General features: G+C 52.2%; 1 protein-coding gene across 2 annotated transcripts in view; it reads left to right on the plus strand.

The window, feature by feature from the left end:
* LOC133355518 (lumican-like) overlaps positions 1-13733 on the plus strand; it is a 29403-nt gene extending 15670 nt beyond the window's left edge. The window contains exons 2-8 of one of the 2 annotated variants that reach the window (XM_061572847.1): positions 4688-4938; positions 6349-6437; positions 7087-7227; positions 7921-8043; positions 9865-9966; positions 12426-12744; positions 13565-13733. In XM_061572847.1, coding sequence (XP_061428831.1) covers positions 4788-4938; positions 6349-6437; positions 7087-7227; positions 7921-8043; positions 9865-9966; positions 12426-12744; positions 13565-13719 — 1080 coding nt within the window. In that variant the 5' untranslated portion in view covers positions 4688-4787 and the 3' untranslated portion in view covers positions 13720-13733. The remainder of the gene's footprint in view (positions 1-4687; positions 4939-6348; positions 6438-7086; positions 7228-7920; positions 8044-9864; positions 9967-12425; positions 12745-13564) is intronic. The other variant, XM_061572848.1, reaches the window with a different exon arrangement.
* Positions 13734-23752: the final 10019 nt, after the last annotated feature.

Genomic DNA, 23752 nt, shown 5'->3' on the forward strand with positions numbered 1-23752 from the left:
TCGTGAAAATTTTTCCCAAATTTATACACTTTTTAGGAAAAAATAAATTATATTTAATTACCAATTGCTTAATGGTGGCAGGCAATCATCTGACCCATAGGTGGCAGCCATCTCAAGCCAGAGGACGAGAGTACTCTAGCCGCCACGCATATGAAGAATTTATAGTGAAAAACTTTGTTTTTACTGGTTAATTTTTGTAGATACACACAACAACTATAGCCACTCCACAGACATGCACACAGACATCTCGACTATGATAGACAGACACAAAGATGCACATAGACACACACGCAGACGCAAACGGACACGCACAATGACAAATAAACCTCTGTATAGCCTTCAACAGACTGTAACAGCAAGTGATGTTATTGAGTGGTACCTATTCAGACCAACAAAGTGGCTGGCTGGCTCAGAAGTCGGCACCGCTAAGATCCTGAGTTCCAATCCAGGTTTCAGCCGTTTTCCGTGGCCACAACCGTTTTCCGTGGCCAAAACCGTTTTGCCGTGGCCACAACCGTTTTCCGTGGCCAAAACCGTTTTCCGTGGCCACAACCGTTTTCCGTGGCCAAAACCGTTTTCCGTGGCCACAACCGTTTTCCGTGGCCAAAACCGTTTTCCGTGGCCAAAACCGTTTTGCCGTGGCCAAAACCGTTTTGCCGTGGCCAAAACCGTTTTCCGTGGCCAAAACCGTTTTGCCGTGGCCACAACCGTTTTCCGTGGCCAAAACCGTTTTGCCGTGGCCACAACCGTTTTCCGTGGCCAAAACCGTTTTCCGTGGCCAAAACCGTTTTGCCGTGGCCACAACCGTTTTCCAGTAGCCAAAACCGGTTTGCCGTGGCCAAAACCGTTTTGCCGTGGCCACAACCGTTTTGCCGTGGCCACAACCGTTTTCCGTGGCCACAACCGTTTTCCGTGGCCAAAACCGTTTAGCCGTGGCCACAACCGTTTTGCCGTGGCCAAAACCGTTTTCCGTGGCCAAAACCGTTTTCCGTGGCCAAAACCGTTTTGCCGTGGCCACAACCGTTTTCCGTGGCCAAAACCGTTTTCCGTGGCCAAAACCGTTTTGCCGTGGCCACAACAGTTTTCCGTGGCCAAAACCGTTTTGCCGTGGCCACAACCGTTTTCCGTGGCCAAAACCGTTTTGCCGTGGCCAAAACCGTTTTGCCGTGGCCACAACCGTTTTGCCGTGGCCAAAACCGTTTTCCGTGGCCAAAACCATTTTCCGTGGCCAAAACCGGTTTGCCGTGGCCACAACCGTTTTCCGTGGCCAAAACCGTTTTCCGTGGCCAAAACCTGTTTTGCCGTGGCTACAACAGTTTTCCGTGGCCAAAACCGTCTTGCCGTGGCCACAACCGTTTTCCGTGGCCAAAACCGTTTTGCCGTGGCCAAAACCGTTTTGCCGTGGCCAAACCGTTTTGCCGTGGCCAAACCGTTTTGCCGTGGCCAAAAGCGTTTTGCCGTGGCCAAAACCGTTTGCCGTGGCCAAAAGCGTTTTGCTGTGGCCAAAAGCGTTTGCCGTGGCCAAAAGCGTTTTGCCGTGGCCAAAACCGGTTTGCCGTGGTCAAAACCTGGTTTGCCGTGGCCACAACCGTTTTGCCGTGGCCAAAACCGGTTTGCCGTGGTCAAAACCGGTTTGCCGTGGTCAAAACCGTTTGCCGTGGCCCAACCGTTTTGCAGTGGCCAAAACCGTTTTGCCGTGGCCAAAACCGTTTGCCGTGGCCAAAACCGTTTTGCCGTGGCCAAAACCGTTTGCCGTGGCCAAAACCGGTTTGCCGTGGCCAAAACCGGTTTTCCGTGGCCAAAACCGTTTGCCGTGGCCCAAGCGTTTTGACGTGGCCAAAACCGGTTTGCCGTGGCCAAAACCGGTTTGCCGTGGACCAAAACCGTTTTGACGTGGCCAAAACCGGTTTGCCGTGGCCAAAACCGGTTTGCGATGGCCAAAACCGGTTTGTCGTGGCCAAAACCGGTTTCTCGACCATAGTAAGTTGATGGCCTCAGCCCCTAGTCACGCTTGACTGGACTTAAAACCCATCACGTGAAAACTTGGATTCGTAATGACTTATTTTTCTAAACTCATACTCTGAGAAATAAATAAACAAAATATCAGTTTTACTCTCAAAGACGGAGCAACGTAAAAGTATACCATTGTGTCCTGGCATCAATGTCCAAATATGCCAAATCGGAAATTTCATTGGAAAACATATCAACGGTTGCCGCCCATAAGAACAACATAGGAGGAAACTGCTAAGCTTTATTGAGACTCAGGAAGGCTATTCTTGGTATATCATTTATATGAACATTTTTATTTAACTAATAAAGGCTGATAATGATGTAATTTTTTTCTTACCAGGCAAGGCCCCACTGATATAGCAGCCAAACGCTCTAAACGCACGTTTACAAATGTGGAGGGAAAACCAGGATAACAATCCACGCGACCACGGGGAGATCACGCAAACTTCAAATATACAGCAGCAGGCGTCAGGGTCGGCATCGAACCCACAACCTCCTGTATACCAGGCGAGGTAGTTAACATCTCCTAGCCACCGTGGTTCCCATGTCATAATCAGCCATGATTGATCCACTGCTGTTAGATGGACTGCCCCAGCAACGAGTAATATTAATTTCCTATACAAGCACGTGGCATCAGTCAGATGTTTTATTTTAACTCACGACATCTGCCAGCGCGGCTAAACAATCTATTTCATATCGGAGTTGGATTCGTTATAAGGTCCAAGGCCACATGTGTGGGCGAGGGTGTATCCGGCTGTTATATTGGCAGCGAGGAAGCCTCGCAAAGTTGCCTCCACCAAATGTGACACTGGCCGTGCAATAAAGACAGCATGAGCTGGATACAAGCCTGAGACTGATTGCTTAAAAAAAGAAAATGAAAGACATCCAAATATTTTTGTTCAATAAAAAAAAAGATACAATCGCGTGGTGTTATATTTTTTTCATTTGTGGTTATCGATAGCAGGCTCCCAGGGAGGACGTGGCAGCAGCGAATATGGATGACTCGACTGGACTATTGTAATCTGGCGTATGGCAGCAATATGTTCGGAAGCTAAATGCCAAATGTCGAGGTCTGTCAGCCACGAGAGGGCTTCAAGAGGAGTTTTGCTCTTCCGCCATCGAAGAAGCGCAGACTACAGTGGTACGCGATAGGGTCCACAGTTTGAAAGCCATGGCCACAATCACACCACCGGGGCTTTCATTTTCAAAATATTAAGGCGATGTGTGCATGGGCCTGTTGATGATGTGCTGCTGTGGTTGACGGTTCCACCTCAAGGCGGGGGAGGTTGTGCTGCTTTGGATTTCGATTGAGGTGTTTATTCTTTCATGTCCGCAATTGTCCCGCTCGTGTTCGCCAGCGTGTCAGTCTGCACAGCACTTGGGTGTGATTCTAGGATGATGACCGCAGCGAGGGGGTGGGGGGGTGCATCGTGACTCAAGTCGGTGGCGAGGAACATCGTCGAGGTCTCGGTTCGCCAGAACGGGGAACCAACGGGGATCGGGGTTCGGTGGTCGGTGTTGTGGTCGTGATTTCATTGAGCAGCTTAGCGGCGTTTTGTGTTCGCGAGCTGCCAGGGCGGGTTGAAGCGCAGCGACTTTGGCACTGAGATCATCTCCCGAACTCTGGGGGTCATCCTCGCGGCTTTTGGCTAAGCACTATCGAACAACAGGCGGTCACCGCATTGGATGCGCTTCTGCGGCCGTCTGGAACGCTCTGGAGAAGCAGCTGGAGCTCTGAACTTTCAAATCCAGATTGAAAACTCATTTCTTGAGGACTTCTTTTCGTGTTTAGTTTTGTTGTCCTCCCCCCCCTCCCCCGCGCGCCTCCTATTAGCACGGATGGGTGCGTACGGTGCGAACGAAGTTCAAGGCAAGTGCGCACAGCGAGAGGGCGGCAGCTCGCAGCGGATCAGCTGAGGCGTCCCTGCGAGTTTCTGTAGCAGGGCGATTCACGATCTGATCCTTCCACAGATCCCTTCCCTTTGCTTCATGCGTTGCCGGAAGGTGAAGCCTTCTTTTTTTTAGTTGAAGTTTTCGTGACTGCAGGAATCCATACTCTTTGGTTCTTCGGTGATCTATAAATTTTCTATCTACGTGTCCACGATACCCCCCCCCCCCCACCTTGGAGTAAGAGGCCGTCGAGCACTGGGGGCTAACCACAGGAAGACAACACCGAGGGTGGCATCTGCTTGCACGCTTGTTTTTGGGCGGAACGCCACATGGCACGGGTCTCCAGCGATGTAAAAATGTCCTCCAATGAAGTGAGATCACGCTGTCCGACGAGTTGCCAACGCTCTCGAGGGTTGTGCCCGCTGGGGCCCGAGGGCTTTGCTCTACGCGTGTCCGGACTTGCGACGGAACACGTGAACTTTATTCCAGTAGATGGCACAGTTATTGTAGACACAGACCGACTGAGAAATGTGGACCGGGTTTGGTCTACATCGGAAAGAAAGTGTAAACCCCGACGAGTTGTGACTCAAGTGATGCTTACGGACCGTCTGGGAGCAACCCAGACAAGTTGTGAGTCTACGGATCTCTATACGAGTCTGTGGGCCGTTATATGTGAAGCCTTTGGGGTCTTTGTGTGAGTCTGTGGGTCCTGGGTAAATAGATGCCAATGTCATAATATTAAGAAGAAAAACAATCATCACCACCTGTTCAATTCTCTCCCGGACAGATCCATCTGCAGACCAAGTGAACAACCAACACAGCAGCGGTAGCAGCCCAGAAGAGCTTCCGTAAGAGAGAGAGAGAGAGAGACAGAGGGTCGCTGAGAGATGTCAGCCTCCCGGGCGGCCGTGGCGATGCTGCTGATGCTCGTGGCGGCCATCGCTGCCATCCAAGAGGCCCAAGCCACGTGGCCTCACTACTACGACTCCTACGAGGGGCCAATGGCAGCCGACCCACCGGCCTACTATGACGTCGTCGGTGGGGCACGCACGCACACGCACGCGCATGTAAATGATGACGATTTCGATTTAAAGCTTTCGTGACTGCAGGGATTCCTCTTCTTGGTTCTTTCGGTAAAGTCACGTAGAAGGGAAATAATAAAATAATAAAAATAAAACATAATAAAATACAATTCTCACGACGTTTATTATATTAGTTTATTATGTTTTCTTGTTATTATTTTATTATTTCCATTCTACGTGACTTTACCGAAAGAACCAAGAAGAATAGCCCAACCCTCACCACCCCCCCTCTCTGCTCTCCGCACCTGATTGGCTCTCAGCGATGACGTCATCCGCTCTATTTGAGACCGGAAGCACGTGGATCGCTTCACTGTTCTGGCAAATCGCCTGATGACGCTGGTTGTAAATTATCAGCGACACGTCACGGCACTCAAATTGTAAATGTTGTGGATGTACTACGCTCCAACCAGAGGTCGCAATCGGGTACCCGATACCCGTACCCTACCTGATACCCGGCTACCCGTACCCGGCCGGGTACAGGTACCCGTTTGCGACCCTGGTGCGGCCAGGTACGGGTAAGGAATCAAAACCCGTTTGCGACCTCTGGCTCCAACGCACCGGTGGGCTGAAGTAGTTAACTAATCGGCGGGCTTTGTTTACGCGACAAACCTTACCGGCTGTGTCGGGTGGTGGAGGGCTACGACACAACGTTTTAACTTACGCGATCTAACCCCCCAAACACATTCATTATGAATAAGTGTATATATTGGCAGTTGTTTTGGAGACATTACATTAATTATTCTTTGCTACCACTGTGATAGAAGTACGTTCTACGTTACGCCCCTTCGACAGAGCCGCGCGCGGTGGATAATAGAGCGGCTATGAAGCAGACGAAGTGGCGTATTTGATGGTCAATGCGGCGGTGCAGCGGTTCGCGCGGCACTGCGCTACAAACCCGGCCACCCGAGATCGATTCCCGCTGACAGCCAACATCGGTGACGAATAGCACCCCCCCCAACAGTCTGATAGGGTTATACAGGGGATCTTTGTCTGTGTGTGGTGTGCGAGTGCACACCTGTGTGTGTGTGTGTACACACCTGTGTGTGTGTGTGTATGTGTGTGTGTATGTGTGTACGTATGTGTGTGTATATGTGGGTGTGTGTATATGTGGGTGTGTGTGTTCCCGCTTACAGCCAACATCAGTGACGATTATCTGAACCGGTCCCGGGCCTCCCATAGGTCGACTCAGCCTCAAATGAGTACCTGGTGCGGTGTGTAAACATCGCCACTGGGGAGACAAAGGCGGTCGGGCGAGGTGCTGGCCACCCACCCCTCGTGTGCCGTTCCTGCCTTCATAGGTGCTCGCTAACAGCACTTGCCCCTACAGTCTGTTAAGGCTACACGGGGGATCTTTGTCTTTGTGTAGAGATGAGCAGCTCCAATGACTGCCCCGAGGTCTGCACCTGCCCCCTCGCCTGGCCCACCGCCATGTACTGCGACAACCGCAAGCTCAAGGTAGTGCCCCCTGCACCCCCACACCTCACCACAACCTCACCACACCTCACTTCACCACAACCTCACTTCACCACAACCTCACCACACCTCACTTCACCACACCTCACTTCACCACAACCTCACCACACCTCACTTCACCACAACCTCACCACACCTCACTTCACCACAACCTCACCACACCTCACCACACACTTCACCACACCGCACACACCACACCGCACACACCACACCACACCGAACCGCACACACCACACCTCACCACACCGCACCGCACACACCACACCTAACCACCCCACACCACAACACACCGCACACACCACACCACACCTAACCACCCCACACCACAACACACCGCACCACACACACCACACCTAACCACACCAGACCACAACACACCGCACACACCACACCACACCTCACCACACCACAGCACACACCACACCACACACTCACCACACCACACACACCACACCGCACATCATACCACAGTGCACACCACACCACAGCGCACACCACACCACACACACCACACACACCACACCGCACATCATACCACAGTGCACACCACACCACAGCGCACGCCACACCGCGAGGTGTTGTGGGCGAGAGTCTGCCCCTCTGCAACTTGTCCACGTGCACCGCTTGCCAGGAGGTGCCGCCCGTCCCGTCGCGGATGAAGTACGTCTACCTGAGCGGCAACCAGATCGAGGGCATCAAGGACGACGCGTTCAGCAACGCGACCGAGTTGTCCTGGCTGCTGGTGGACAACAATCAGCTGTTGAGCGACAAGGTGGGGCACGCAGAAAGACGACAAAGGTCACCCGCGTAGCCTTCGACAGGCTGCAGGAGCAAGTGCAAGTGCCGTTGGCGAGCGCCTATGAAGGGTCGGAACGGCGCACGAGGGGGTGGGTGGGCCAGTACCACGCCCGGCCGCCTTTGTCTCCCCAGTGGCGATGTTTACACACCGCACCAGGTACTCATTTGAGGCTGAGTCGACCTAGGGGGAGGCCCAGGGCCGGTTCAGATAATCGTCGCTGCTGGCGTTGGCCGTGAGCGGGAATCGAACTCGCGTCGCCGGGTTCGTAGGGCAGGTCCGCTAACCGCAACGTCCACCGCTCCCCACACACTCGCAATGGCACTGGGGGGGGGGGGGGGGGGGTAGAACATACACACCTCCACAAGGAGAGAGGCTGCCGAGTAACATGGACATTCGTCGTGATTTAATTTAGTTGTTTTCATTTATTTAACACAAGTCTCCGTCATCAAGTGGGGCCGTCACAGCTGAATTTACTGTGATAATACAGTAAATTCAGCTGTGACGGTCGTGATTTATTATTTTATTTCTATTATTATTTATATTATGTGTATTATTTATTATTTATTTTTTACCGACGTGACTTTACCGAAAAAAAACCCCAAAGAGTATGAATCCTTGCAGTCACGAACGCTTCAAATCTAGAGCGGACATGATCCTCTTGTCCAGGTGGGCAAGGGCGTGTTCAGCAAGATGGGCAGCCTGGAGAAGCTCTACCTGGACCACAACAACCTGACCGCGCTGCCCACGCTGCCCCGCTCCCTGCACGAGCTGCGCGCCAGCTACAACAAGGTGCAGTGGTGCCGGTCGTGGTGGTGAATCTGTGGGTCTCTGGGTGGGGGTGGTCGTGGTGAATCTGTGGGTCTCTGGGTGAGGGTGGTGGTGAATCTGTGGGTCTCTGGGTGAGGGTGGTGAGTCTATGGGTCTCTGGGTGGTGGTGTTGGTGAGTCTATGGGTGGTGGGGGTCGTGAGTCTATGGGTGGTGGTGGTGAGTCTATGGGTCTCTGGGTGGGGGTGGTGAGTCTATGGGTGGTGGTGGTGGGGGTGGTGAGTCTATGGGTGGTGGTGAGTCTATGGGTCTCTGGGTGAGGGTGGTGTGTGTATGGATATCTGGGTGGTGGTGGTGAGTCTATGGGTCTGGTTGTGGTGGTGAGTCTACGGGTGGTGGTGAGTCTATGAATGGTGGTGCTGGTGGTGAGTCTATGGGTGGCACTGGTGGTGGGTCTATGGGTGGTGGTGGTGAGTCTATGGGTGGAGGTGTTGAGTCTATGGGTCTCTGGATGGTGGTGGTGTTGGTCGTAGTGGTGGTGGTGAGTCTATGGGTCTCTGGGTGGTGGTGGTGAGTCTATGGGTCTGGTTGTGGTGGTGAGTCTATGGGTGGTGGTGCTGGTGGTGAGTCTATGGGTGGCACTGGTGGTGGTGGTGAGTCTATGGGTGGTGGTGTTGAGTCTATGGGTCTCTGGGTGGTGGTAGTGAGTCTATGGATGGTGGTGCTGGTGAGTCTATGGGTCTGGTTGTGAGTCTATGGATGGTGATGCTTGTGGTGATTCTATGGGTCTCTGGGTGGTGGTGGTGGTGAGTCTATGGGTGGTGGTGGTGAGTCTATGGGTCTGGTTGTGAGTCTATGGATGGTGGTGGTGGTGAGTCTATGGATGGCACTGGTAGTGGTGGTGAGTCTCTGGGTGGTGGTGGTGAGTCTATGGATGGTGGTGCTGGTGGTGGTGGTGAGTCTATGGATGGTGGTGGTGAGTCTATGGATGGTGGTGGTGAGTCTATGGATGGCAATGGTGGTGGTGGTGAGTCTATGGATGGTGATGCTGGTGGTGGTGGTGAGTCTATGGATGGTGGTGGTGAGTCTATGGATGGTGGTGGTGAGTCTATGGATGGTGGTGGTGAGTCTCTGGGTGGTGGTGGTGAGTCTATGGATGGTGATGCTGGTGGTGGTGAGTCTATGGATGGTGGTGGTGAGTCTATGGATGGTGGTGGTGAGTCTATGGATGGTGGTGGTGAGTCTATGGATGGTGGTGGTGAGTCTCTGGGTGGTGGTGCTAGTGAGTCTATGGATGGTGGTGCTGGTGGTGGTGGTGAGTCTATGGATGGTGGTGGTGAGTCTATGGATGGTGGTGGTGAGTCTATGGATGGTGGTGGTGAGTCTCTGGGTGGTGGTGGTGAGTCTATGGGTGGTGGTGTTGAGTCTATGGGTCTCTGGGTGGTGGTAGTGAGTCTATGGATGGTGGTGGTGAGTCTATGGATGGTGGTGGTGAGTCTATGGATGGTGGTGGTGAGTCTCTGGGTGGTGGTGGTGAGTCTATGGGTGGTGGTGGTGAGTCTATGGGTGGTGGTGGTGAGTCTCTGGGTGGTGGTGGTGAGTCTATGGATGGTGGTGGTGAGTCTATGGATGGTGGTGGTGAGTCTCTGGGTGATGGTGGTGAGTCTATGGATGGTGATGCTAGTGGTGAGTCTATGGGTCTCTGGGTGGTGGTGGTGAGTCTATGGTTCTGGTTGTGGTGGTGAGTCTATGGATGGCACTGGTGTTGGTGGTGGTGAGTCTATGGATGGTGGTGCTGGTGGTGGTTCCCATGCTCAGTGCTTGCGGTGGGATCCCTGTTGCAGCTGTCCAAGTTTGGCGGCTCTCTGGGGAAGCTGGAGAACCTGACGATGCTCATCATGAACAACAACAAGCTCAAGGAGGACGGCCTCGGAGCCGCCTTCAAGGTGACGCAAACGTCCACCCATCGCTTGTCCCTTCCAGCAAGTAGCACCTGGGTTCGATTCCCGATCCGGGGTCGTGTGAGCGAGCCAGCGGGTGAGGGAGTGCGTGAGCCGGCGTGTGAAAAACACTGAGGCTGGCCACGTGGAATGGACCAGTAAGAGGCCATCTATTTAGTACGTACGCATGGAAGGGGGAGTGGGGGGTTAACCTAAATTCGTACGCTTGCGTATGGGGGCGTCTATTGACAATGTACGTAGCATAGGAAACGGGGGGGGGGGGGGGGTGGGTGAAGCCTCGATAATAATTTGTCTACATTGGCCTTCAAATGAGTTAGATAGTCCGGCGGTGGACAATCTGTTTGCTTAAACACGTGAATATTATTAATCCTTGATCGTTTCTGAGTGGATTATATATCGGCCGTTCTATAGGATTCGGGGGCGGGAGGGAGGGGTGAGTCAAGCGTACGTACGCAGTGTGGGGGGGGGGGGGGGGTAAAAAGTACAGGGAGGGGGGGAAGGGTCAAGTTTTGACAGATTTTTGCGAACCTACTCAATGGATGGCCCCTAACCGTTTGGACGTCTGTCTAAGGGAGATCCAGTGGACTGGTTCTGGCTCCAGTCGCCACGAGGGGCGGACAGTTCTCCACTCGGGGCAGGAGGCTGCCAAATAAGAGGGAGTGGCACTCCTTTTAAACAAAATGAATAAAGGGTTGCGTGGCAGCGTGGAGGAAAGTTTATCGCCAGAACTTTTGACCGACCTCCCCCAGTCAATTCATGGCATCCGCCGGGTCTGTCCCCGTGACCTCCAGCCAGCAGGCCTTCCACACTCCACGTGGCCACAAGGAGCACTGGGCATGGCCCAAGTGCTCAGTGAAATTCAAGTGTTTTTTTTATTTTTTCTTCAATAGGGCCCTACGAATTTTTTTTCTCTGAAATAAATATCAATGCACTGCTAATTTCCGGCGTATCAGTGGGGGGAGGGGGGGGGGGACAGGGGCCTAACCCCACCCCCATCGTCTCCCTAGAACTACTTGCATTTAACAAACAAACTAACAACAACTCTATCTTTCGATTTAAAGCTTTCGTGACTGCAGGGATTCATCTTCTTGGTTCTATCGGTAAAGTCACGTAGAAGGAAAATAATAAAATAATAAAAATAAAACATAATAAAATAATTCTCACGACATTTCGGCTACAACGCCAGCAGCCGTCCTCAGGTGAAGAATGAAACACCACCAAGCTTGGAGCGTATATTTAAGCTGGGTTGGAGGGCGAAGAAGAGCGCCTTGACAAAATAATTTGTATATCAAGAGGAATTTAGCATATTTATGGGAAATGCCTAGGAGGTGGGCGGGGGGTTTTCAAAGTCATATTATGCCCATGCATTATGCAGGATTAGCATAATGCCCACCTCCTACGCATTTCCCATAAATATGCTAAATCCCTCTTGATATACAAATTATTTTGTCAAGGCGCTCTTCTTCCCCCTCCAACCCAGCTTAAATATACGCTCCAAGCTTGGTGGCGTTTCATTCTTCACCTGAGGACGGCTGCTTGCGTTGTAGCCGAAACGTCGTGAGAATTATTTTATTACGTTTTATTTTTATTATTTTATTATTTTCCTTCTACGTGACTTTACCGAAAGAACCAAGAAGATGAACAACTCTATCATGGGATACCTTTGTTGCCAGTATCAAAGTATGAAAAATAAAAATAGGTCTTTACCCAATCGGGCAAAATAAAATACGAGTTTTATTGCGATGTGCATGCAACTACCACAAGCACGTGTGATTCATGCAGACTTGATTCCCTGCACAACAAGGTATCCCACGGTGCAGCTGCTGCTCACCCCGAGCTATCGATGCTCCGATGCGTGGCATTGCCCTTGTGCTGTGCGCCTTTTGGCGTCGTTCTCTGGTCTGACACCGGTGGTGAGACTGGGCCCTATGGAAGGCGTAGACGAATCAGTTTCAAAGACAATGCAGGGATATTACCAGAGCGTGTTTGCATGTTCAACACAAGTTTGCGTGCGGTTAATGTGGGCACGATTCCTTGAAAAAAGGTTTCTGTTTGGTGTGTGAACGTCTAAACACAACCTCCTGTCTTGCCAGAAAGGGTAAAAAATAAACACCTATTCTTATTCTTAGGTTTTTTCAGTAAAGTCACGTAGGTAAAAAATTAAAATTAATAAAAGTAAAATAAAATAAAAATCACGACGTTTCGGAGGCAAGACGGAAGCTTGTGTTGCCTCTGAAACGTCGTGATTTTATTTTATTTTACTTTCATTAATTTTAATTTTTTACCTACGTGACTTTACCGAAAAAACCTAAGAATATGAATCCTTGCAGTCACGAAAGCTTCAAATCTAGAACACCTATTCTTATCATTTTTCAAACAACAGCAACCTCCTAAACCGTCCAATCACCGTGACCCCCCCACCCCCGAACTCTACAACCCCACAGGGCCTGAAGTCGCTGATCCAGCTGGACCTGTCAGGGAACCAACTCAAGAAAATTCCCGACAGCCTCCCGGCGTCCATCAAGATGCTCTACCTGGACAACAACCACATCGACGCGGTGCCCGCCGACTTCGTTAACAAATTCACGGGCCTCCAGTACCTGCGGCTGTCGCACAACGCCATGACGGACGCGGGCGTCCCGGCGGCGGTCTTCAACTCCACGTCGCTGGTGGAGCTTGGCCTGGGGCACAACAAGCTGCACAAGATCCCCGTGGTCAGCGAGCATCTGGAGAACCTCTACCTGGAGGCCAACGAGATCCAGGGTGAGAGAGACAGAGAATTACATGGAAAACAGGGGGGACATAGGGAGAGTAGGGAAGGGGGGTAGAGAGAGGGGGTAGAGAGAGAGGGAGTAGAGAGAGAAAGAGGGTAGAGAGAGAGGGGGGGTAGAGAGACAGGGGGGTAGAGAGGGGGTAGGGGGTAGAGAGAGGGGGTAGAGAGATAGGGAAGGGGTAAGATGGAGGAGCCGAGCGTGCTTCTTCGTCTTGGTGTTTGTGTCTACGAAAGAAGCAGCACAGATTGTTTCAAAATGGAAAACATGGAAAATCTTTCATTTAAAAAAAAGGGGGGGGGGGGAGCACATGAAGCAAAGCAAGGAAAAAAAAGAGAGGGACCGAGGCACACACACACACACGCACACACACACGCACACACGCACGCACACGCACACACGCACACACGCGCGCGCAGAGGCGGAGCAGAGAGGTGGAGAAAGAGAAGTGGATATTGTAGAGTTACCTCCGAGGTACATTCAAGTGACCTTTGGTTCACACAGCATTGGGGGGGGGGGGGAGGGGGCAATACTTTCCCGCTCGCCGTGCCAATGAGACTATTCTTGTTTGTTGCACGACAGCCACGCTGACACCATCTCGACTGTCAAGTCTGCAGTGTAGCCAGGCCAAGTGCAGCGCCAAATGCACAGTGGCGTTTCTTTGCACGGCCATGTGTATGTGTGCATGCACTTTCTTTCGCACCGTACGTAGCCACAACCGCCTTACCCGCCCCAACCCCGCACCCCCATGTCTCACCCCCCCCCCCTTTCTCCCCGCGTGACCCCGCGTGATCCCGCGTGACCCCCCCCAGAGTTCACCGTGAGCAGCTTCTGCGGGTCTCCGGGCTCGCCGCTCGCCTACTCGCGCCTGCGCTACCTGCGCATGGACGGCAACAACCTCACCCGCAGCGCGCTGCCCGCAGAGGCCTTCCAGTGTCTGCGCGTCGCCTCCGAGATTCTTTTCTAACGGGCGGGGGGGGGAGGCTCAGGGATTGGGGGGAGGGGGGGTTGAGGGGGGTGAATGGTGGGCAGGGAAGGGCAGGGAAGTGAGAGGTGGGAGAGGTGAGATGGGAGAGGTGGGGTGGGAGGGGGGGGGGAGGTGGGGGGGGGGGGTGAGATGGGGGAGGTGGGGTGGGAGAGGAGAGGGGGGAGGGTGGGGGAGGTGAGATGGGAGAGGTGAGATGGGAGAGGTGGGGTGGGAGAGGGAGGTGGGGGAGGTGGGGGAGGTGGGAGGGGGGGAGAGGTGGGAGGTGGGGGAGAGGTGGGAAGAGGGAGAGGTGGGAGAGGGGGTGGAGAGGTGGGAGAGGAGAGGTGGGAGAGATGGGGAGGAGGGGTGGGAGAGGAGAGGTGGGAGAGGGAGAGGTGGGGAGGGGAGAGGTGGGAGAGGGGGAGAGGTGGGAGAGGAGAGGGGGAGAGGTGGGGGAGGTGGGGGGAGAGTGGGAGAGGTGGGAGAGGAGGATGGTGAGGTGGGGAGAGGAGGGGGAGGTGGGAGAGGTGGGAGAGGTGGGAGAGGTGGGAGAGGTGGGAGAGGTGGGAGAGGTGGGGAGAGGAGAGGGGGTGGTGGGAGAGGTGGGAGAGGGGGGTGGGAGAGGAGAGATGGGAGAGGTGGGAGAGGTGAGAGAGGTGGGAGAGGTGGGAGAGGAGAGATGGGAGAGGTGGGAGAGGAGAGGTGGGGGTGGTGGGAGAGGTGAGAGAGGTGAGGTGGGATGGGAGAGATGAGATGGGAGAGGTGAGATGGCAGAGGTGCTTGTCGGAGTGAGGGCGCTGAAAGTTGCTGACGACTTCTGAGATCATCTTCGAGCGACGGTGGTGGGGAGGTTGGGGGAGCGTCGGGATTGAGGAGGGGGGGGGGGCACAGTGGGCAAGGGCTGAGGGTTGCCACCCGTCCGGGAGTCGTGAGATCTGTTTGGAGTTGAGTTGTTACGATGTCACGATGCACCCGTTTTCCGCACAGTTCTGCCAAAAGAACGAGCGCTGCGCGGGGAATCTGTCCCGGGTTCGGACTGCGGTGGGAGCGGTGGCGACCCGAAGCGTCGTGGGGACAGGCGAGAGATGAGACAGTGGAGTTGAGAGTTCAGGGTGGTGGAATTGGTACCAGTCGCTTCTGAGATTCTCTTCTGTATGTACCGCATGTTGAACTTCTTTCGCACCGTACGTAGCCAACCGTGCTAATCGGAGGTGCGGGGGAAGTACAACAAACATGACTCCATGTGACACGGGGATTTGACGAGAGTAGGAGATGTGGGAGGGTAGCGTCGTGGGAGAGGGTGGGTGGGTGGAAGTGTGGAAGAGAGACACATTGGGGTGCAGGATCGTCACTGACCACCCGAGAAAACCTCCGTAGCAGCGGCATCGTTGTGTGACCTCGTCATCGTTGTGTGACCTCGTCATCGTTGTGTGACCTCGTCATTGTTGTGTGACCTCGTCATCGTTCTGTGACCTCGTCATCGTTCTGTGACCTCGTCATCGTTCTGTGACCTCGTCATCGTTCTGTGACCTCGTCATCGTTCTGTGACCTCGTCATCGTTCTGTGACCTCGTCATCGTTGTGTGACCTCGTCATCGTTGTGTGACCTCGTCATTGTTGTGTGACCTCGTCATCGTTCTGTGACCTCGTCATCGTTCTGTGACCTCGTCATCGTTGTGTGACCTCGTCATTGTTGTGTGACCTCGTCATCGTTCTGTGACCTCGTCATCGTTCTGTGACCTCGTCATCGTTCTGTGACCTCGTCATCGTTCTGTGACCTCGTCATCGTTTTGTGACCTCGTCATTGTTGTGTGACCTCGTCATCGTTCTGTGACCTCGTCATCGTTCTGTGACCTCGTCATCGTTCTGTGACCTCGTCATCGTTCTGTGACCTCGTCATCGTTGTGTGACCTCGTCATCGTTGTGTGACCTCGTCATCGTTGTGTGACCTCGTCATCGTTCTGTGACCTCGTCATCGTTCTGTGACCTCGTCATTGTTGTGTGACCTCGTCATTGTTCTGTGACCTCGTCGACGGAGCGGACTTGCGGCCTGCCACGCTTCGTGCGGTTGCAAGTCGCGGTGCGTCGCATCGAGTAGCGAGCGAGCACGCGGTTTTCCTCCGTGGTAACTGGCACACGCCTCCCTTGCACCCGGTGGGGTCACGCGCAGAGGGAAGCGGGTCAAACATCTTGATGGCAAGGGCCCTCTCCTGCACAACACGTTGGTCTATCAGACTCGGTAAAGCTTTGTTTTGTGTAAGTTAGAAGGAAGCAAACACGATTTACCATTATTTTTTTTTCAGATTACGAGACGCACCTTTTATTTTAGCCCTGCTCCAAATCAGCCCAAAGTTAGGGCACGTAAAAGAAAAAGCCAAAAGACTTTGTCAGTAACACACACACACACAGGCCTGAACACACACACACAGGCCTGAACACACACACACAGGCTTGAACACACACACAGGCCTGAATAACACACACACAGGCCTGAATAACACACACACACAGGCCTGAATAACACACACACACACAGGCCGGAATAACACACACACACACAGACCTGAATAACACACACACATAGACCTGAACACACACACAGACCTGAATAACACACACACACAGACCTGAACACACACACACACAGACCTGAACACACACACACACACAGACCTGAATAACACACACACACAGACCTGAATAACACACACACACACACACAGACCTGAACACACACACACAGACCTGAACACACACACAGACCTGAATAACACACACACATACCTGAATAATACACACATAGACCTGAACACAACACACACAGGCCTGAATAACACACAGACCTGAATAACACACACACACATACCTGAATAACACACACACAGACCTGAACACACACACACACAGACCTGAATAACACACACACACAGACCTGAACACACACACACAGACCTGAATAACACACACACACAGACCTGAACACACACACACAGGCCTGAATAAAAAACAGACCTGAATAACACACACACAGACCTGAACACACACACACAGACCTGAATAACACACACACACAGACCTGAATAACACACACACAGACCTGAACACATACACACAGACCTGAACACACACACACATGCCTGAATAACACACACACACAGGCCTTAAACTGAGCTAAACAACTTTTTTTCAGTAGCGAACTGGCTATCACAAATGATAGCTCAACGAAGGGGGCTGACCGTGTGGAAATGCAGAGCAGCAGCAGCAGCCAATTTCTCTAAATGCCCTGACGTTGATTCGAAATGGGGAGGGAAAACACCTGAGACTCCGGAGAAAAATCCACGCGACCACGGAGAGAGAGACATGCCTTAATAATACACACACACAGACTTTAACAACACACGCACATGCCTTAATAACGCACACAGGTCTTAAAGGGAGAAATGTCGACGTTTCAGGCAGGAGGCCTTCTTCACACCAAAGGTTCTGGGTCCGTCTTACCTTCCAGAGCGTCTCGTAATCCAGAGGAATACGGTAACTTGTTTGAGATATTATTCTGTTGCAAAGTCGACTTGAGTATGCTAACATCGCCTAAGCGTTTTAGCATTTACAGAAGTAGTGATATAAGAAATAAGCTATCTAGTGGTTTCGTTTTAACTTGATTATTAAGTGGCTGGCTGCTTGTACAACAGTTATAAAAAATAAATATATATACAAACATGCATTATTATGATTACTACTATACATATTTGTTAAACGTAACACCGTTTTCTTTTCTTTTTCATGAGATCATTATTGATGACGTGGTCCTCTCTGGAAACAAAAAAACTTTCTCTGGGACTTCTCTCCCTGGTCCACTCGCACGCCCATCGCTGGTCAACTCTGGAACTCACTTTCTCCCTGTTCTGCTTTCTCAACCTGTAGATTTTTAGTTTTAACCCAATCCCCCAACCGAACTTCTCAATTCTTGTTATACACAAATATTGAGAAACCGAATGGTGTCGTTACCTTTAGTCCACGACAGAAATAAATAAATGAATAAAATGCCGACCAGAGGGTTGACACTGCTTCTTGCTTTGATCTTCACACCGACACCTGTACTCGCCGCTGTTGCTCGTTCACAAGTTGATCAATTGTCCCTGCGTTGTCTCGGTTTATTATTATTATAAATTATTTTATGCAACAATTGCAAAGCACAAGACGCAAGGCTCACTATGCCAAGCGGTCAGAGAAAAAAACACCAAACCAGCCTCATCCAAGTTGCATAAGACGAGATTTAACACCTTCTTGGTTCTTTCGGTAAAGCCACGTAATTCATTTTATTATGTTTTATTTTTATTATTTTATTACTTCCCTTCTACGTGACTTTACCGAAAGAACCAAGAAGATGAATCCCTGCAGTCACGAAAGCTTTAAATCGAGATTTAACACGTTTATTGAAATGAGAAGAGGTAAGAAAGAGCTTGGAGAAAAAGAGACGGCGGAGCGGTGCGAGCGAAAGAAGCAGAACAAGAAGTCAGGTGACCTGCAGTGTGGTGAGTGATGCCACCTGCAGTGTGGTGAGTGTTGGTGAGACCTGCAGTGTGGTGAGTGTTGGTGAGACCTGCAGTGTGGTGAGTGTTGGTGAGACCTGCAGTGTGGTGAGTGTTGGTGAGACCTGCCAGTGTGGTGAGTGTTGGTGAGACCTGCAGTGTGGTGAGTGTTGGTGAGACCTGCAGTGTGGTGAGTGTTGGTGAGACCTGCAGTGTGGTGAGTGTTGGTGTGACCTGCAGTGGGCCGAGCACTCAGCATTGGTGGAAGAACAAATGAGTGACGTTCACAGCGACAGCAACCATGATAGTAGCAATAGATGAGCGACAAGGAGGAGACTGACTCTGAGCGTGTGACCGCAGTGGATCAGCCAGTTCTGGATATTTCAATCTGCGAGCGAGCAGAACAATACGATGACTTCCCATTGATTTCACTGATCAACACACTTTTTCTGGCATAAGGTATTCCAACGGTCATAAGGTAATTTTGGGGTGCCGATTCCAAATCTGGCATCACATCAGGTTTTTGAGATATCAAATATTGCATTTTCAATAAAAACTGCAGAAGAAAAATATTAAATAAATGTGGATATCTACATAAAATGATATTATAAACACACTATCCTAAAAATACAGCACCATATTTTAAAACTAAAGCAGTCACTGACTTTTCGATTTAAAGCTTTCGTGACTGCAGGGATTCATCTCCTTGGTTCTTTCGGTAAAGTCACGTACGTGACTTTACCGAAAGAACCAAGGAGACAGTCACTGACTCGCAACAACCTGTAATCATAAGTGACAGAGTTAATTTCGGGTAAAATCAATGAAAATGGGGTATGCCGATAGCATAAAATGAGATGTGATATAGAGCAAATCTGAGATCAGATTAGGAATCAGCACCCTGAAATTAGTCTAAAACAGCTGCAAAAGTCCAGGCCAGAAAAAAATGTTTTTTTTTAGTTGACCAGTGTTTGTTACCGCTGCTGAATGGAAGGCATTTCAAAGGGTGAGAGAGAGGGAGAGTCAACCACTTTTTGGAGCCACGGCCAAAGAAGCGTGCGGAGTCCCCCGGCAACACTCGCCGAGACTCGCTGGGCCAACCGAACCTCACCACCTACAAGCGACAAAGTCTCGCTTCGCAAAAAATGCTAAAATCGGCCAATGTCGCTTTTTAAAATTTTAAAACTCGATTTTGGATTTAAAAAAATTTCGGTTACTCAGACGTATTTTAACCCCCCATTTCCCCCCACCCTCTACCCCTCTCGCCGCAAGTATCTTCGACTTCGTAATTTTTTGTGTGTGTTCCGCCCTCTCCCTGCGCGCGCATTATGCTCAGACACACCACACACACACCACACACAACACACACACCACACACACCACACACACACCACACACACACAACACACACAACACACACACACACCACACACACAACACACACACACACCACACACACACAACACACACACACAACACACACACCACACACACAACACACACACACACACCACACACACACCACACACACACCACACACACACACCACACACACCACACACACACACCACACACACCACACACACACATCACACACACACACCACACACACACAACACCACACACACACAACACACACACACCACACACACACACCACACACACACCACACACACCACACACACACATCACACACACACACCACACACACACAACACACACACAACACACAAAAAGCCACACTGGCTTCATTTCAGCGGTGGATAATAATTATCGATGGTGTGCCAACCCCCCCCACCCCCAGTCCACTCTACCGTGTGACCTGGACATGTAAAAATGACCTCCACGATCCGGCACATCAACATCCAGCGATGCGACTACGCCGCCGGCTTTGGGCTGATGCTTTTGTTCAAAAGTCGCCAACGTCTTCCAGTTTACCGGCGACCCGAAAAATGTTGGGTTGGGGGGGTGGGGATTAAGCCCTGTCCGCGCACCCCAAGAACACTTTTATATATATTGTATATCCTTAGGAGCCTTTACACGCTATGCCGTGCTACACAACTCATAGCGATGTATAACGATGTCGGTGCCAATATAGGAAATGCTGATTAATCCCCACCCAGCCCGGGTTTATTCTGTGCGGGTTTTCGTTGTTGTTGTCGTTGTTGTCGTTGTTGCAACATTTGTTGTTGTGAGTGCGGTGCTCCTCGGAGGGTGGATGGGGTCTCTATCTCAGCCTCCAATGAGTAGCTGGTGCGATGTGTAAACATCGCCACTGGGGAGACAAAGGCGGTCGGGCGTGGTGCTGGCCACCCACTCCCTCGCGTACAGTTTCGGCCTTCATAGGTGCTCGCTAACAGCACTTGCCCCTACAGTCTGTTAAGGCTGTATGGGGGATCTTTGTCTTTGGAGCCGCTCGGATGAATGACGTTTTGTGCAAGCTGCCTGGCCGGTCTTTCTATACGAAGCTGTGGGTTTTCTCAGCCACAGTCATGCCATCCATCCCTTCGCTATGCTTGCCAAACGTGAAGCCCCCTTAATGGAACATCTTACGCCGGGTTGAAACATTCCGGATGACCTGCCTATGATTCATCCACGGGTTAAACCAACGGAGGGCGAAGTAGCGACGCTCATAACAACGAGCGAAGCACCAGGTGGCTAACACGCATTGTGTATGGAGGGGAGTAGAGTGAGATGAGAGGGAGAGGCAGGAGAGTGTGTGGAGGTGAGCAGAGTGAGATGAGAGGGGAGAAGTAGGAGAGTGCGTGGAGGGGGTAGAGTGAGATGAGAGGGGAGAGGCAGGAGAGAGCGTGGAGGGGAGTGGAGTGAGATGAGAGGGGAGAGGCAGAAGAGTACGTGGAGGGGAGTTGAGTGAGATGAGAGGGGAGAGGCAGGAGAGTGTGTGGAGGGGGTAGAGTGAGATGAGAGGGGATAAGTAGGAGAGTGCGTGGAGAGGAGTAGAGTGAGATGAGAGGGGAGAGGCAGGAGAGTGCGTGGAGGGGAGTAGAGTGAGATGAGAGGGGAGAAGTAGGAGAGTGCGTGGAGGGGAGTAGAGTGAGATGAGAGGGGAGAGGCAGGAGAGTGCGTGGAGGGGAGTAGAGTGAGATGAGAGGGGAGAAGTAGGAGAGTGCGTGGAGGGGAGTAGAGTGAGATGAGAGGGGAGAGGCAGGAGAGTGCGTGGAGGGGAGTAGAGTGAGATGAGAGGGGAGAAGTAGGAGAGTGCGTGGAGGGGAGTAGAGTGAGATGAGAGGGGAGAGGCAGGAGAGTGCGTGGAGGGGAGTAGAGTGAGATGAGAGGGGAGAGGCAGGAGAGTGCGTGGAGGGGAGTAGAGTGAGATGAGAGGGGAGAAGTAGGAGAGTGCGTGGAGGGGAGTAGAGTGAGATGAGAGGGGAGAGGCAGGAGAGTGCGTGGAGGGGAGTAGAGTGAGATGAAACGGGAGAGGCAGGAGAGTGTGTGGAGGGGATACAAGTGATGTTGATGTTGTGAGTGATGTGAGGTGAGGGATGTGGGGAACGATGTGTGATGAGATGAGTAATGATGTGCAACGGGCGAGGTGAGTGATGTGGTGTGTGGTGAGATGAGGTGGTGGGAGGTGAGGTGAGGGTGGTAAGCGGTGGACACGCGTTCGTCACGTGTGCGGAGTCTTGCAGAAACCCCACCACACTTTTCTTTTTTGCAAACGCTTCTTTAGACTCAAAAAAATCCACTCGGTTTTTTTTTTACCCCCCGTGCAACGTGGCTCCACACAGAGCCAAGAATTCCTCGTCCTCACTCAAAATTACATTTCATTTATACCAGGGACCATATTGATTTCATTTATACACGGTGCATATATTTATTTTTTCAATAATCACGGATGGCGTGGATTCGTGGGCGTTTTGCCACGGTGGAAAGGATGGTGAGCAGAACAACGCCTCATTAAACCCAGAGGTTCGCCGGTTTGAATCCATCTCAATTGATGTTTTTCTTTTTTTAAATCCACCCTTCAACAACACCGCTGGCCACCCAGGAGTGTCCATATCTACACCAGTCATCTGATGGCTGTGTGGTGGTGAGGTCAAGTGTGGGTACATCGACTGGAGCGACCCATGTTCGATTCCCGTTCACGGCCAAGGCCAGTGGCGATTATCTGAACCGGTCCTGGGCCTCCCCTAGGTCGACTCGGCCTCAAATGAGTACCTGGCGCGGTGCGTAAAAAACATCGCCACTGGGAAAGACAGTGGCGTGGTGAGTGAGGGCGCATGGGCTGCAGGAGGAACAGGTTTCACGCTGGCACTTCTGCATTCGCAGTTCCACCACTGAACATGGCTCTGGTTTATTTTATTTTCCCACTGGGTTCTCACTTGGGATGGGTGGCACGGATTGGGGCCATCCTGGGTGTCTGGATTCCTGAATTCTCAAATCCTGAAATGCGACACTGACCTCTTTATACGAGTCTTTCCCCGCCACACCGGGGAATCGCTCGCGAATTGGCCTGAAAGCTTCAATTTAGTACAAACTCGCTCGCAGACACTTCAACACACACACACACACAGAAAGACAGGCAAAGCTCCCGGTATAACCCACGCAGACTGTTGGGGCAAGTGCTCTTGGAGGCACGCGTGGGGTTGGTGGGTGGCCAGCACCACGCCGGGCCGCCTTTGTCTCCCCAGTGGGGCTGAGACGACCTCAGGGAGGCGAAGGATTGGTTCCGATAATCGTCACTGGTGTTGGCCACGAGCGGGAGTCGAACTCGGGTCGCCCACGAGATACGCACAGATCGAAGATGCCCCGTGTAGCCTTAACGGACTCTTACGACAAGTGCTGTTATCGAGCACCTATGAAGGCCGGCATGGCACACGAGGAAGTCGGTGGCCAGAACCACGCCCGGCCGCCTTTGTCTCCCCAGTGGCGCTGATTACACACCGCACCAGGTACTCGTTTGAGGCCGAGTCGAGCTAGGAGAGGCCCAGGACCGGGTTTTGATATTCGTCAACCCGAGTCGCTGGGCTCGCAGCGCGCTAACCGCTGTCCCGCCGCTCCCCACACGACGAGCGGAGACTAAGAACGCACACTGATAACGCCATCGCTCGTGTCCGTGACACCCCCAACGCGGCCACACACCTTGATCTGCACGCTCCTTCACTCTCCTGCTTCTCCACGCACGCACGCACACGCACGCACGCTCACACACACACGCACGCACACACACGCACGCACACACACACACGCGTGCACACACACACGCGCGCACGCACATGCACGCACACACACACACAAGCTCACACACACACACGCACACACACCACACACGCACGCACACACACGCACGCACACACGCACGCACGCACACACACACACATGCACACACACACGCACACACACACACACACGCGCGCACACACACACACGCATGCACACACATACGCACACACGCACGCACGCACGCCCTCGCATCTCCACACAGACGCTCTCTGTTCAAGTCCCGTCCGCTGCCCAACCTCCTCCCCCCCGCACCCCCCCCGCACG

Source organism: Lethenteron reissneri, chromosome 51 (genome assembly GCF_015708825.2).
Source record: "Lethenteron reissneri isolate LAM-NWPU_2019-01 chromosome 51, ASM1570882v1, whole genome shotgun sequence".
In the NCBI taxonomy this organism is placed as follows: domain Eukaryota; kingdom Metazoa; phylum Chordata; class Hyperoartia; order Petromyzontiformes; family Petromyzontidae; genus Lethenteron; species Lethenteron reissneri.